Raw genomic sequence first — 16,881 nt, forward strand, 5'->3', positions numbered from 1 at the left:
ATATATATATATATATATATATATATATATATATATATATATATATATATATATATATATATATATATATATATATGTTTATATGTACATACATATTTATATATACACTATAATCTTACCTCCTTGTAAGATTAAATAGACTCCGCTTCCTCCTACTCCTTTTCGGACACGGTGAATTGTACACAGCCGTAGATGACATCATTCTCTCTTGAACTTTCCCTTCAGGCCTTGGACTACGAGACCCGAAACAGTTACTCATTTAGCGTGCAGGTGCGGGAAAACCTGCGAAACCTGCGCTACCCCGCTGACAACGTGGCCACGGCCGTCACCACAGCCCAGGTAAAACAATATCACACGACCGCACTCAGGCCTTCACGTCCTCTTCAAAGTGACAAAAGCGTCAACAACCTCTTGCAGGTGAACGTCAGGGTGTTGGATGTGGACGAGCCGCCCGTCTTTTCGCAGTCTGTCTACACCTTCAACGTGTTGGAGGAGCGACTGGTGAACAAAGTCGGCACGATCAGCGCCAAGGACCCCGATAAAGCCAACAGGAGCATCCGGTACAACTAAAAGTGATAAATACATACTGTAGGACTAGAGATGTCCGATAATATCGGACTGCCGTTATTATCGGCCGATAAATGCTTTAAAATGTCATATCGGAAATAATCGGTATCGGCACACTGCAACACTTGATATTCTAGTTTCAAGCATGTTTTACTCAATATAGGTCATCAAATCTCAGCAACAAGCTGTAATATCTTACTGAGATAATTTAGGACCAAAACCCTTAAAACAAGTAAAACACTCTAACATAAAATCTGCTTAGTGAGAAGAATTATCTTATCAGACAGAAAATAAGCAAATGTCACCCTTATTTGAGATATTTCCAGAGGTGGGACCAAGTCATTGCTTTGCAAGTCACAAGTAAGTCTCAAGTCTTTGCCCTCAAGTCTCGAGTCAAGTCCCGAGTCAAGACAGGCAAGTCCCGAGTCAAGTCCAAAGTCAAGACTGGAAAGTCTCAAGTCGAGTCCCAAGTCCTGCATTTTGAGTTTCGAGTCCTTTCAAGTCCTTTTAACCACAGACTAATATTTTTACACAGATTGTGTATGCTTTTAAAACGCTGTATTTATTTATTAAAACAAGTGCATTTGAAATTGCAAGAAAAAAAATAGTGCTGACATTGCAATTCATAATAGCAATATTAACAGTAATTTTAATAGTTTAAACAATTTTAAACATTTAACTCATTCCTTTACAGAATAAACACATTTGCAAAAACAAACATTAACATACTATTGGTTGTATTTTATGAAAATAATATTACCACAGAGTTGAGAAGGAGCAAAGATCTTCAATATTTGTATGTGAAAATCACAAATAAATCTTCTGGGGGAGGATGACGCCCCTACAGGGGTTTGGTTTACAAACTTTCTGCCCCACCTAGAACAAAATTCACCAGCCGCCACTGATTATGATGCATTCTCATTTTAGGCAAAATATAAGACAATACTTTCTTAACAGTATAATTGTAACCAGGAATAAGTCTTCAAGTAACAATATTCAAATACTAACATTGTTGGGTAAAACAGCATTTGGTTTTATTCTGAATGTAGTGAAACAAATTGGTGGTTTTAGCTGATATAAAGACTTTCAGGTGTTTATATACTGTATGTTTAAGAATTTGGCAGACGCTTTTATCCAAAGCGACATACATAAAAAATACATACATAATCACTGTAAACATGATCATTTAAGGGAAGAATGTAATACAAAATATCAATACAAAGTGTCACGACAGAATAAACTCTCTGCTGCTGCAGCAACAGAGATACAGTCTATAAGATATATAGATATCTAATGTATTCATACATTGTTTATGTAGGATATACGCATGTATATACAGGGGCGGATTAAGAAATTTTGGCCCCCTGGGCCTGACATGGTCTTGGCCCCTCAACCCCCCGCGCGTGTGGGCGCACACACACGCACGCACTATGCAAGAAATACTGTATACTGTGAACAGACATGCACACTGTACTGTACAGAAGAGTGCACATACTGCACACACACTATTAGGTATACCACACAGACACTGACAAGCACAGGTTTCACACAGACACAGGGGGAGGGGATAAATGGCCTAAAAATAAACATTTTTGAAAATGATTACGCCCACTTCAGTGATGGTGCATTGGGTCATTTGAGAGATATTATGTATTGGAAGTTGGTAGCTATCATGAAATAAACCCCCCAACCCACCCAAAAAACTAAATCGGACATGATTTTTGCCCCCTTTTCCTCCCTTCTATCATTAAAAATAAAATAATATCTTAGGAAAACACATTGGCATAACGGCAGCTGTGCAGCAAATTGAGGCTCAAAGTCTGTATCTATTTGTGGTTAAGCTTGAGGAGAAGGAGAAAGGTAAAATGATAACATGCATCGGAGAGCACCACAAAGAAAGGTGTAGGCCAGTTCATGGTACAAGGGCTGCATGCAGGTCAAGATAGCCCATTTCCAAGAATGCTATAGTGGCTGGACAGGCACTGGACATGTCCTGAACTCAGTGTCAGACGTGGCTGCCGAATACTTGGATGAAGTGAAGCAGCTGACAGATCTCATGCTGCCCCATCTGAAGACTGTCCTGGCCAGGCAGAGGATGGATGAGGAGACCTTCCCAATGGACCCTGTCAGTGAACAGGCTAGTAACATTGATGGCACCCCTGTGCACAACATTGAGATGGAGAGACAATGTGGCAAGGTGGACTACAAACTGAAGAAGTTGGGCACACTGAACGCAGTCAATAGGTCAATAATTTTACAGAAGAGCCAGGAGCTTCAGAGGTTTCAAGGCAGCAGCACAAGCAAAAAGGGAGGTTGAACTCAACTGGAGTAAATTCATGAAGGCAAAATTCGAGAGTAGGGCAGATGAGAAACAAGAGATGGCTCAAAGAAAGGAGAGTAAGAGACTAGACATGCTGGACACACTGAAATCTTTTGATGGCCCCTTCACGATAGTGGGGAAGTTGAAAAGTTCCTTGTGGATGAAAGTCTGCACAAGAATGCAAAGCTGCAGAGAATGAAGCTTGAGGTTCAGTTTGCCAGAGAAAGCACCAAGCTTCTGCCTAAAGTCAATCCTATCTTCACAATCCAGGTGACACTTCCCAGAAATGGCAAAAGTGCAATTCTCCAAGTCATAATGGATACTTAGAATTTTATGGTGGTGGTAAGTATTCATGAAAACAGGTAGCCTAACATTAGTGAATGGGTGAATTCTGGAAATAACCTAAAAATCTTACACAGTGCACCTTTAAGCAAGGGGTTTCTTTCGTGCTTTCAATTTTGCAAAATCATCCACCACATCATTGAAGTCCAACTCTCTTGTCAGCTCACTCTCAATTGCCATTAGAGATAACGCATTTAATCTTTTCTGAGTCATTCTTGTGCGCAGCTCATTTTTTACTCTTGACAAAAGAGAGAATGAGCGTTCTCCCTCACAGTTACTGACCGGTAGAGTGAGAAAAATCTGTAGCGCAATGTATGTATTAGGAAACGTAGGCTGTAGTCCAAAATGTATTATTGTTTTGAGCAGTCCTGAAGGGGTCCTCTCCTCATCAGTGTTGTTGAGCTGTATAAAAGATTTGAACTGTATAAGCTCCTGTCCAAGACTTTCATTGAGGTCAGATGGGTATGATTCAGTGAGAATCTTGGCCTTGTGAAGGACTGAAGCATTGGACTCTGTATCCAAAGAGAAAAGGACACTGAACAAATTGTTCAGATGTTTGTAGGCCTCCAGACGGTGATTAAGGCTTGAACTCAGTTGATCAATAGAGGCAATAAATGTCTCTATTTGAAACAGTTGCCTTCCCTCAAGCACAACATCTGGGGATGCTGATTCATCAGCAAACTTTTTACGTTTCCTCGTCCGTTCAGCCCTGTAAGATGGGGTGCCACCCAACATGTTTAAGGCTTTCTGCTCAAAATGATCAAATAGATCTCTTTGGGAGAGAACAAAGGTGCGCAGAGATTCCAGCAATCTAACTGCTGTACCAAGGTCCATGTCTGCTTTTTGAAGTTGCAGACTTGTGGCCTGAAATCTGGACAGAACAGTGTCCCAAAAGCCTGCCATGAAGGCCATCTCAAGTGAATCCAGCTTCCGCACTAGACTGTCAGCTTCAGTTCGTGTGTCTCGTTTCTCTGTGTCATCAGTGGAAATAACCTGTAGTGCTGCTTTTATTTTACTGTAGTTCTGCCACAGTGCTTTGGTAGATTCTGCACGGCAACTCCAACGCGTGTTGGATAAAGCTTTAAGTGTGAGATCTATGTTGGAATTGCCAAATACCCTGTCCCATCGGTGTGTGGATGCAGTTGTGAAGTTGTAAATAGACTGAATCAAGTCAAAATACTTAGAGACTTCATTTCCACATCTGTCAATGCTGTTGACTCCCACCAAATTCAAAGAGTGAGCTGCACATGGAATATAGTGTATTAATGGGTTGCTTTTCTTTAAGTGAGCCTGCAACCCATTATACCTCCCTGACATGTTGCTGGCATTATCATAAGCCTGCCCCCTGCAATTTGACAGCTCTAACCCTAGATTTTCCAACACAGACATGACACAGTTAGCCAAACTTTCACCTGTATGGCTAGTAATGGGCTCAAAACCCACAAAGCGTTCAACAACACTGCCCTCTTTGCTAACAAAACGGAATATGAATGTCAATTGGTCCACATGAGATAAATCTGGGGTTGAATCCACAATGATAGAGTAGTATTTGCTTGCTTGCAGTTCATCTGCTATAGCCTGTTTGGTTTTTGCACCCATCAATTCAATGAATTCCTCACAAATGGTGGAGGACAGATATGAGGTATTACCTCGACCCATCTGCCCAAACTTTCTGATGTGATCCTTTAGAAAGGGATCAAATTCAGCCAGGACCTCCAGAATACCAAGGTAGTTCCCATTGAGAGGAGACCCTAACGATTCATTTTTACCCCTAAATGCAAGGCCCCTTTCTGCAAGGAATTTAATGACTGCAACAACTCTTTGTAACACCTGCCTCCAATAGCTGCTCTCTGCCTGAAACTGTTTGAACAGGTCTGCATCAACTGTGGCACCTTTGGCGCGGTTCAAGACTGCTTGCATGCAGGTTATGTGCTCAGCACTTCGCTCATGTTCACCAAATCTTTCTGAGTGTTTCCAATCACAATAGCCTGTCACAAAAGAATGCGTTTTTGGGGAAAACAGTTTGCATGCAAAGCAGTAAACATTACCAGTAGAGGGAGAGTACATCAGCCACTCTCTTTGTACTCGTTGTCCATTGGGCAAGTGTGAAGTAAAATGTTCATTGTTTAGGCATCGGGTTTTGCCTCCTAGCCCACTGTTCCTCACAGAAGCTGGATAATGGCTGTGACGGTTGTGAAATGATTTTGCACCTCTTTGAATAAGAACTTCCTTCATTGACTCAGTGAGGGTCTCAGCCCATTTAGCGGGATCACTAGGTAGAGTTGTCACTGTAGATGGTGTTGAAGAAAGATTCAGCTCATTGTCTATGCTGTCCAGAGGTGCAGTGACCTCACATTCATCCGAGCAACTGGCTACTGCTGAATTGGTTGAATCATAAGCATCAGAAGCATTTGGTTCAGTGTCTACACTTGTAGTGGTCTCAGGATCTTGGGAGCTACATGCTAGCTCAGGTGCATTGCTAACCTTAGCTGAATTTGCAGTAGCATTTATAGAATTGCTTTCAGCAGATGTCTTTGTACTGAAGAAGCTGGAGATATTTGGAACACTCTCAAGTAAAACTGATTCCTTTTTTTTCTTTTCTTGCTGAATTTTTTTTCTAGCTCCTCCACTTAAACGTTTATGATCCATATTTCCCTTCTTTCTTTGCACATTGGCTCTTTGCCTATCACAACAGATAAACCAACTATGTGTGTGTGTGTGTGTGTGTGTGTGTGTGTGTGTGTGTGTGTGTGTGTGTGTGTGTGTGTGTGTGTGTGTGTGTGTGTGTGTGTGTGTGTGTGTGTGAGTTTGTTTGTGTGTTTATGATCGGTGCTGCTTCCTTCAAGTGTGTGAGGTGATTTAGAAAACTAGCAACCCAGCATCAACACTCCAAAGCAGAGAATAACAGCTTACTAGCATAGACAATTGAGAGCAGAGAATCAACTGATTCGTCTGATAGACAGCAGGAGAGCAGAGTGGTCAGTGATGATCGAATCAAGAAAATGTCTAAATGGCAAGGGAACAGACTGATTTGTACTGAGGAGAAAGAGAGAGAGAGCCAATTACAGTGAAATATATTCCAAAAGAGCCAAGTGACTAGCTGAAGGCAGGGACAAATGCCTTGGAGTGACCAACAAGAGTGCAAAGTACCAAATGGCAAAATGTGGAAAGACCAACAGGCAGATCTGCTTTTACCTCTTATCTTCACAACCAAAAAGTTGCTAAATGATGTTTTCAGTCGATAGCCAGGTATGGCCAAAAGACGCGAAATCTAGCGGCAAAGTCGGTCAATCACACTGACAGTGAAACAAATATTTTGAAAAGATAATAATTGTACACCTTTGTGCACTTTAGTCTTCTATCTAAATATTTTCACAAAGGACACCAAGGCAGCTTGCTAGCTATGATGGGAGCAACAATGTCTGATAGACAGCAGGAGAGCAGAGTGGTCAGTGATGATCCAATCAAGAAAATGTCTAAATGGCAAGGGAACAGACTGATTTGTACTGAGGAGAAAGAGAGAGCCAAGTACAGTTAAATATATTCCAGAGCCAAGTGACTAACTGAAGGCAAAGACAACAGCCAGATACCTTAGCAGAGACCAACAAGAATTCAAAGTACCTAATAGCAAGATGGCGAGACCAACACAATAAATTGTATTAGGATTTAATTTATTAACGTTAATCTTAACAGCCAAAAAGTTGCTGAATAATGTTTGTAGTCGCTAGCCAGGTATGCCCAAAACAAGAGTCGCTAAACCTAGCAGCAAAGTTGCTTAATTGCAACACACTCTAGGATTCAGGGGAATTAAGGATAATAAAGATATTAATTGTACAACTTTTTGTACTTTTTTTCTAGTTTTTTGAGTCGCCAGCCATGTATGGCCAAAAGTCGCTAATTGAATGCCAACGTTGCTTAATCGCCAACACACTGGGACTCACTGAAGGACTGACTGAATAAAAAAGATAATTAAGATAATTGTGTACTTTTCTCTTCTGATATTTTCTCTAAGGACCCCAAGCTATCTGCAAGCAGCAATAATGTCTGACAGACAGGAGAGCAGAGTGGTCAGTGATGAATGGCAAGGGAACAGGCTGATTTGTACTGAGGAGAAAGAGAGAGAGAGAGCCAATTACAGTGAAATATATTCCAAAAGAGCCAAGTGACTAGCTGAAGGCAGGGACAAATGCCTTGGAGTGACCAAGAAGAGTGCAAAGTACCAAATGGCAAAATGTGGGAAGACCAACAGGAAGATCTGCTTTTACCACTTATCTTCACAACCAAAAAGTCGCTAAATGATGTTTTTAGTCGCTAGCCAGGTATGGCCAAAAGACGCGAAATCTAGCGGCAAAGTCGGTCAATCACACAGTGAAACAAATAATTTTAAAAAGATAGTAATCGTACAATGTCTTGTACTTTTGTCTTCTTTCTTAATATTTCTCAAAGGACACCAAAATGTCGCTATCTGCAGGCAGCTTGCTAGCTATGATGGCAGCAACAATGTACCTTAGAGTGACTGACCAACAAGAGCTCAAAGTACCTAATGGCAAAATGTGGAGAGACAGACACAATAAATTGCATTAAGATGAAGAGAACTGTTGCTATTATTAATCTTAACATCAACCAGAAAGTCGCTAAATGTCACCAGCCAGGTATGGCCAAAAGTCGCTTAATTGGCCACACACAGTAACAGAGAAACTAACAAAAAAAAGATCATAAAGATAATAGTTGTACAACTGTGTGTACTTTTGTCTTCTTTCTAAATATTTTCCCAAAGGACACCAAAATGTTGCTATCTGCAGGCGGGAGCGTGCCTATGTTCCCCGGGTCCTATGTTCCCCGGGTCCTATGTTCCCCGGTTGTTCCTGGGTCTTTGTATGCGACCGGGGAACTTAGGACCCTTTTTCTAAAAAAGGGTCCTATGTTCCCTGCATTGTATCTGGCGAAATTGCGAAATTGTGCCCTGACCAAAACCATCCCTAAACCTAACCTGTCACAGGGCGTTGTGGAGCACTTTTTTTTGGCGAAATTGTGCCCTGACCAAAACTATCCCTAAACCTAACCTGTCACAGGGCGTTGTGGAGCACTTTTTTGGCGAAATTGTGCCCTGACCAAAACCATCCCTAAACCTAACCTGTCACAGGGCGTGCGGCAGCAGATAGAGCAACTCAAACGCGAACTTCCTTCCTTCGACAACTTAAACGCGTCTCTGTCATGCGTGTCTGCGTGCGTCTTACTTAGTCGCGCATTGGAAGCAGCGGGGAACATAGAACCCTTTTCTGGAAAAAGTGTTGTACGTTCCCCGCAGCGGGGAACATAGAACCCTTTTTTTTAAAAAGGGTCCTTAGTTCCCCGGTAGAGGGGAACATAGGACCCGGGTAACATAGGGACGGGGAACATAGGGATGACCCGCTGCAGGCAGCTTGCTAGCTATGATGGCAGCAACGATGTCTGCCAGACAGGAGAGAGTGGTCAGTGACGATCGAATCGAGAAAATGACAAAATGGGTCAAAGACCAAAAAGTTATTAACTGACAGCAGTGACAAATGTCAGACTGTAAACTTTCTCGAAAGAAAAGGACAAAATGGGAAGATGCTGATAATAACAGCAAAATGGAAAATATAAGAATTTCCAAGTAATGCTCAACTCAAGTGTGTGTGTGTGTGTGTGTGCGCGCGTTAAACTTCTTGTTGAATGATTTCAAATTATCTCTGAGTCTGAACTGAGGGAAAGGAAACCAAATTTTGAGCAGTCTCTCACGAGTTCAAAATACCAAATGAGGAGATTCTAAAAGAACAGACCGGTTTATGAAAGACTCGATGGGGGAGGGGCACAGCTAAGAATACTTGAGTGAGATTCTGTGATCCAAATTCGAGATAGAGCTTTTTGATAATGATAATTTGTCAGAGTAAGGTTGTGTAATCAAAATTTGAGAATGAGCTTTGTCAATCAATCAAGAATATTTGCATTAAGTTCTGTGATCAAAATTCAGAAACAACCTTTAATAATTGATAAAGAATATGTGAGTGAGGTTGTGTGATCCATCCAATTTGAGAATTAGCTTTGATAATAATGATTGAGAGCCTCTGGCCCTCTGTGGATCATGGCCGCGGGGCCAATTTTGCCTGGCCCCTTGGGGCCTCTGTGGGTCGTGGCCGCGGGGCCAAGTTGGCCTGGCCCCTTGGGGCCTCTGACCCTCTATGGATCGGGGCCAAGTTGGCCTGACCCCTCGGGGCCTCTGGCCCTCTATGGATCATGGCCGCGGGGCCAAGTTGGCCTGACCCCTTAGGACCTCAGGCCCTCTGTGGGTCGCGGCCGCGGGGCCAAGTTGACCTGGCCCCTTGGGGCCTCTTACCCTCTATGGATCGTGGCCGCGGGGCCAAGTTGACCTGGCCCCTTGGGGCCTCTGGCCTTCTGTGGCTCGCGGCCGCGGGGCCAAGTTGGCCTGGCCCTTTGGGGCCTCTGGCCTTCTGTGGGTCGTGGCCGCGGGGCCAAGTTGGCCTGGCCCCTTGGGGCCTCTGACCGTCTATGGATCGTGGCCGCGGGGCCAAGTTGACCTGGCCCCCTGGGGCCTCTGACCCTCTATGGATCGTGGCCGCGGGGCCAAGTTGGCCTGGCCCCTTGGGGCCTCTGACCGTCTATGGATCATGGCCGCGGGGCCATGTTGGCCTGGCCCCTTGGGGCCTCTGGCCCTCTGTGGGTCGCGGCCGCGGGGCCAAGTTGACCTGGCCCCTTGGGGCCTCTTACCCTCTATGGATCATGGCCGCGGGGCCAAGTTGGCCTGGCCCCTTGGGGCTTAAGATTATTATTTTTGCAAAAGTAGTTTTGCTTGGGTCGCGGCCGCGGGGCCAAGTTGGCCTGGCCCCTTGGGGCCTCTGGCCCCCTGGGCCTGGGCCCGGTAGGCCCGGTCATTAATCCACCTATGTGTATATATAACCTAATCATATTGTTTCTTCAATTTAAAAATAGCTTACCGTTTTTTCCCCCTTCTCTGGGATTATATTCCCAGTTTTGATCTCGGACGTCTGGTCACTTATAGCGTATAAGAATATTATATTACTGTTAAGCAAACTATGAATAATAAAACTTGCCAAAACATGTGTCCGTTATCATAGCTACACGTATGACAAAAAGCCGCGTGAAAATGAGTGGTATTCAGTGAGGTAAAATGAATTAAATGCGCTGACAGTTCATTGCTCCTGACAAATGAATTGCACTGAGTGGGGCGGATCACCACTCCAAGATGGCGGCCCCGCGTCTCGTCTGCGCCAGTAGGCAGTAGCGCTCCATGCTGCGTCTACTTATAAGATGTCTATGGTTATAACGTTAGCAGTGAGTTTACAGCCTCACTGATTTAACTACACAGCAAATAAAAGTCACGTTACTTAGCCAATAAACGTAATCTTACATTCAAAACTTACCCTTCTTTGGGCAACTTCAAATGTCGAACGAAGTTGGAAGTTGTTGCGTCTCCGTCTGTAATATTCGAACTGCGTGATTTGCATACGCAATTCGTTTTTTGTTGATCAAGTCGTAGTTTTTATACCCGAACGAAACCAACTTTGGCATAATTGTTTCTCTCTGCCGCATTGTTTGACAACTCATGTTCGGTGGTTGTCCTGCAATTTGATTGGATGAATGCTGTGTGATGAAAACAACGTATAACTAAGTTGATTGGCTGTTGTACTGACAGCACACCAGCTGACAGGCAGCACACACGCTGATAGACACAGACGTATAAAATGAAAGATATGGAGCGCTCCCAAATAACTTTTTAAGCTTTGGGTTTTGGGGAAAGTAGCAAGTCATGTCAAGTCAAAAGGCTCAAGTCCAAGTGAAGTCACAAGTCATTGATGTTAAAGTCTAAGTCGAGTTGCAAGTCTCTTTACATTTTGTCAAGTCGAGTCTAAAGTCATCAAATTCATGACTCGAGTCCAAGTCATGTGACTCGAGTCCACACCTCTGGATATTTAATCTTACTTAGATTTTAGTTTTTGCAGTGTGCTTCTTCCCACTCCTTTTCGGAATGCGCCGTAACGAAACCACTGGAAATACGTGATGTGTTACGTTGTATTTGTGTAGTATGCCCCTTCAAAATAAAGTGAAATCAACCAAAAAAAAACCCTACTCTCTCCGTCCTCAGATACGCCATCTTGGACAAGGACTGTCCGCTCGCTATCAACCCAATCACAGGGCAGCTGTCCACCCTGAGGACTCTGGACCGTGAGCTGCAGGCCACACACATGTTCCAAGTTAAAGCCCAAGAGGAGCCAAGCGGTGCGTCACACACACATACACACACACACACCGTTATTAATCCCTTTCAAAACAATAGATCCTCACAGGCAAATGGAATCCATGTGTGGGATAACGTGCACACGGGGAGAGAGCTGCCGAGGCCAAACACACCATTTTGCTCTCTGGAACAAGCTGCTCCTCTCACATGTGGCAAAAACACAGCACGGCGTCTATTAAGACACTGTTTTTTTTTTTTTTTAACGTCCCCCGCCAACACCTTGCCAACACACCTGGCCGACGCGCGGTGAGAACAGGGAGAACAGGCGGTAAAATCCAATTAGAGGCGCTCTTTGTTCGCCTCCCGAGCAAACTACGTATTTTTAGACCGACCCCAGAATCTGTTTCAGTGCTTGCCAGGGAAACACAATCGTCGACGAGGTTCCCTCCGTCAAGATAGTCGTGACGTTAAACGGCAGTCGGGAGACGTCAGGAACGTTTCGTGTGACAGAGAAACTCGCAAATAGAAACCTTTTGTCCGTTGACCTTAATCAGCTCAGCCGTGACAGAGACGTGCAGACGTGGAGCGGCTTTAAAAACGCCAAGCTGACGCTATGGGGAGGAAATAGAATAAAGGTACATAAACTACACAAGTGAGCGACATCTTTGTGACGTCCTCGCTGACGGGATTATTTTAAACCGCGTTGTCTTTCCACCTGGCATCGCCACGGACGCCTGCGGGCGACCGGCTAGAAAAAAACAATATTTTTTTTTAGGGCTGTCAAAGTTAACGAGATAACAACGCGTTAACTATGAATTTCACAAACGCGTCCTTTTTTTTACCCTTGGCTGCAGTTCACTGCTTAGTGATGAGCCACAAGCGGGAAAATAGCGAGCAGAAATGGACAAAATGTAAAAGTTAAACTCTTTTTCACCTGGTATCACCACGGATGCCTGCAGGTAACCTGCTAGAAAGAAAAAACTTTTTTAGGGCTGTCAAAGTTAACGGGATAACAACGCGTTAACTATAAATTTCAATAACGCATAAAAAATGCGTATTTTTTTACCCTTGGCTGCAGTTCACTACTTAGTGATGAGCCACAAGCGGGAAAATAGCGAGTAGAAATGGACAAAATCTACAAGTTAAACTCTTTTTCACCTGGTATCACCACAGACCCCTGCAGGCGACCGGCTAGAAAAAACAACAAACAATTTTTTTAGGGCTGTCAAAGTTAACGAGATAACAACGCGTTAACTATAAATTTCAATAACGCATAAAAAATGCGTCCTTTTTTTTTTAACCCTTGGCTGCAGTTCACTACTTAGTGATGAGCCATAAGCGGGAAAATAGCGAGCAGAAATGGACAAAATCTACAAGTTAAACTCTTTTTCACCTGGTATCACCACAGACCCCTGCAGGCGACCGGCTAGAAAAAACAACAAACAATTTTTTTAGGGCTGTCAAAGTTAACGAGATAACAACGCGTTAACTATAAACTTCAATAACGCATAAAAAATGCGTCCTTTTTTTTTTTTTACCCTTGGCTGCAGTTCACTACTTAGTGATGAGCCATAAGCGGGAAAATAGCGAGCAGAAATGGACAAAATCTACAAGTTAAACTCTTTTTCACCTGGCATCACCACAGACCCCTGCGGGCGACCGGCTAGAAAAAAACAATATTTTTTTTTAGGGCTGTCAAAGTTAACGAGATAACAACGCGTTAACTATAAATTTCAATAACGCATAAAAAATGCGTCCTTTTTTTTTTAACCCTTGGCTGCAGTTCACTACTTAGTGATGAGCCATAAGCGGGAAAATAGCGAGCAGAAATGGACAAAATGTACAAGTTAAACTCTTTTTCACCTGGTATCACCACGGATGCCTGCAGGTAACCTGCTAGAAAGAAAAAACTTTTTTTTTTAGGGCTGTCAAAGTTAACGGGATAACAACGCGTTAACTATAAATTTCAATAACGCATAAAAAATGCGTCTTTTTTTACCCGTGGCTGCAGTTCACTACTTAGTGATGAGCCATAAGCGGGAAAATAGCGAGCAGAAATGGACAAAATCTACAAGTTAAACTCTTTTTCACCTGGTATCACCACGGACGCCTGCGGGCGACCGGCTAGAAAAAACAAACTATTTTTTTTAGGGCTGTCAAAGTTAACGGGATAACAACGCGTTAACTATAAATTTCAATAACGCATAAAAAATGCGTCTTTTTTTACCCTTGGCTGCAGTTCACTACTTAGTGATGAGCCACAAGCGGGAAAATAGAGAGCAGAAATGGACAAAATCTACATGTTAAACTCTTTTTCACCTGGTATCACCACAGACCCCTGCGGGCGACCGGCTAGAAAAAACAACAAACAATTTTTTTAGGGCTGTCAAAGTTAACGAGATAACAACGCGTTAACTATAAATTTCAATAACGCATAAAAAATGCGTCCTTTTTTTTTTACCCTTGGCTGCAGTTCACTACTTAGTGATGAGCCACAAGCGGGAAAATAGCGAGCAGAAATGGACAAAATCTACAAGTTAAACTCTTTTTCACCTGGTATCACCGCGGACCCCTGCAGGCGACCGGCTACAAAAAACAACAAACAATTTTTTTAGGGCTGTCAAAGTTAACGAGATAACAACGCGTTAACTATAAATTTCAATAACGCATAAAAAATGCGTCCTTTTTTTTTTTACCCTTGGCTGCAGTTCACTGCTTAGTGATGAGCCACAAGCGGGAAAATAGCGAGCAGAAATGGACAAAATCTACAAGTTAAACTCTTTTTCACCTGGTATCACCACAGACCCCTGCAGGCGACCGGCTACAAAAAACAACAAACAATTTTTTTAGGGCTGTCAAAGTTAACGAGATAACAACGCGTTAACTATAAATTTCAATAACGCATAAAAAATGCGTCCTTTTTTTTTTTACCCTTGGCTGCAGTTCACTGCTTAGTGATGAGCCACAAGCGGGAAAATAGCGAGCAGAAATGGACAAAATCTACAAGTTAAACTCTTTTTCACCTGGTATCACCACGGACCCCTGCGGGCGACCGGCTAGAAAAAACAACAAACAATTTTTTTAGGGCTGTCAAAGTTAACGAGATAACAACGCGTTAACTATAAATTTCAATAACGCATAAAAAATGCGTCCTTTTTTTTTTAACCCTTGGCTGCAGTTCACTACTTAGTGATGAGCCATAAGCGGGAAAATAGCGAGCAGAAATGGACAAAATCTACAAGTTAAACTCTTTTTCACCTGGTATCACCACGGACCCCTGCGGGCGACCGGCTAGAAAAAACAAACAATTTTTTTAGGGCTGTCAAAGTTAACGAGATAACAACGCGTTAACTATAAATTTCAATAACGCATAAAAAATGCGTCCTTTTTTTTTTTTTACCCTTGGCTGCAGTTCACTACTTAGTGATGAGCCATAAGCGGGAAAATAGCGAGCAGAAATGGACAAAATCTACAAGTTAAACTCTTTTTCACCTGGTATCACCACGGACCCCTGCGGGTGACCGGCTAGAAAAACAACAAACTATTTTTTTAGGGCTGTCAAAGTTAACGAGATAACAACGCGTTAACTATAAATTTCAATAACGCATAAAAAATGCGTCCTTTTTTTTTTTAACCCTTGGCTGCAGTTCACTACTTAGTGATGAGCCATAAGCGGGAAAATAGCGAGCAGAAATGGACAAAATCTACAAGTTAAACTCTTTTTCACCTGGTATCACCACGGACCCCTGCGGGCGACCGGCTAGAAAAAACAACAAACTATTTTTTTAGGGCTGTCAAAGTTAACGAGATAACAACGCATTAACTATAAATTTCAATAACGCATAAAAAATGCGTCCTTTTTTTTTTTAACCCTTGGCTGCAGTTCACTACTTAGTGATGAGCCATAAGCGGGAAAATAGCGAGCAGAAATGGACAAAATCTACAAGTTAAACTCTTTTTTACCTGGTATCACCACGGACCCCTGCGGGCGACCGGCTAGAAAAAACAAACTATTTTTTTAGGGCTGTCAAAGTTAACGAGATAACAACGCGTTAACTATAAATTTCAATAACGCATAAAAAATGCGTCCTTTTTTTTTTACCCTTGGCTGCAGTTCACTACTTAGTGATGAGCCACAAGCGGGAAAATAGCGAGCAGAAATGGACAAAATCTACAAGTTAAACTCTTTTTCACCTGGTATCACCACGGACCCCTGCGGGCGACCGGCTAGAAAAAACAACAAACTATTTTTTTAGGGCTGTCAAAGTTAACGAGATAACAACGCGTTAACTATAAATTTCAATAACGCATAAAAAATGCGTCCTTTTTTTTTTTAACCCTTGGCTGCAGTTCACTACTTAGTGATGAGCCATAAGCGGGAAAATAGCGAGCAGAAATGGACAAAATCTACAAGTTAAACTCTTTTTCACCTGGTATCACCACGGACCCCTGCAGGCGACCGGCTAGAAAAAACAAACTATTTTTTTTAGGGCTGTCAAAGTTAACGAGATAACGCGTTAACTATAAATTTCAATAACGCATAAAAAATGCGTCCTTTTTTTTTTACCCTTGGCTGCAGTTCACTACTTAGTGATGAGCCACAAGCGGGAAAATAGCAAGCAGAAATGGACAAAATCTACAAGTTAAACTCTTTTTCACCTGGTATCACCACAGACCCCTGCAGGCGACCGGCTAGAAAAAACAACAAACAATTTTTTTAGGGCTGTCAAAGTTAACGAGATAACAACGCGTTAACTATAAATTTCAATAACGCATAAAAAATGTGTCCTTTTTTTTTTAACCCTTGGCTGCAGTTCACTACTTAGTGATGAGCCATAAGCGGGAAAATAGCGAGCAGAAATGGACAAAATCTACAAGTTAAACTCTTTTTCACCTGGTATCACCACGGACCCCTGCGAGCGACCGGCTAGAAAAAACAAACTATTTTTTTAGGGCTGTCAAAGTTAACGAGATAACAACGCGTTAACTATAAACTTCAATAACGCATAAAAAATGCGTCCTTTTTTTTTTTACCCGTGGCTGCAGTTCACTACTTAGTGATGAGCCACAAGCGGGAAAATAGCGAGCAGAAATGGACAAAATCTACAAGTTAAACTCTTTTTCACCTGGTATCACCACAGACCCCTGCAGGCGACCGGCTAGAAAAAACAACAAACAATTTTTTTAGGGCTGTCAAAGTTAACGAGATAACAACGCGTTAACTATAAATTTCAATAACGCATAAAAAATGCGTCCTTTTTTTTTTTAACCCTTGGCTGCAGTTCACTACTTAGTGATGAGCCATAAGCGGGAAAATAGCGAGCAGAAATGGACAAAATCTACAAGTTAAACTCTTTTTCACCTGGTATCACCACGGACCCCTGCGGGCGACCGGCTAGAAAAAACAAACTATTTT

General features: G+C 42.6%; 1 protein-coding gene across 1 annotated transcript in view; it reads left to right on the plus strand.

The window, feature by feature from the left end:
- The window catches only part of cdh5 (cadherin 5), a 129,161-nt gene that overhangs the window by 63,914 nt on the left and 48,366 nt on the right, over nt 1–16,881 (plus strand). The window contains exons 7-9 of the mRNA XM_062059307.1: nt 226–339; nt 418–560; nt 11,373–11,506. Of these exons, the coding sequence (XP_061915291.1) occupies nt 226–339; nt 418–560; nt 11,373–11,506 (391 nt within the window). The remainder of the gene's footprint in view (nt 1–225; nt 340–417; nt 561–11,372; nt 11,507–16,881) is intronic.

The sequence above is a fragment of the Entelurus aequoreus genome, linkage group LG09 (assembly GCF_033978785.1).
Source record: "Entelurus aequoreus isolate RoL-2023_Sb linkage group LG09, RoL_Eaeq_v1.1, whole genome shotgun sequence".
NCBI lineage: Eukaryota > Metazoa > Chordata > Actinopteri > Syngnathiformes > Syngnathidae > Entelurus > Entelurus aequoreus.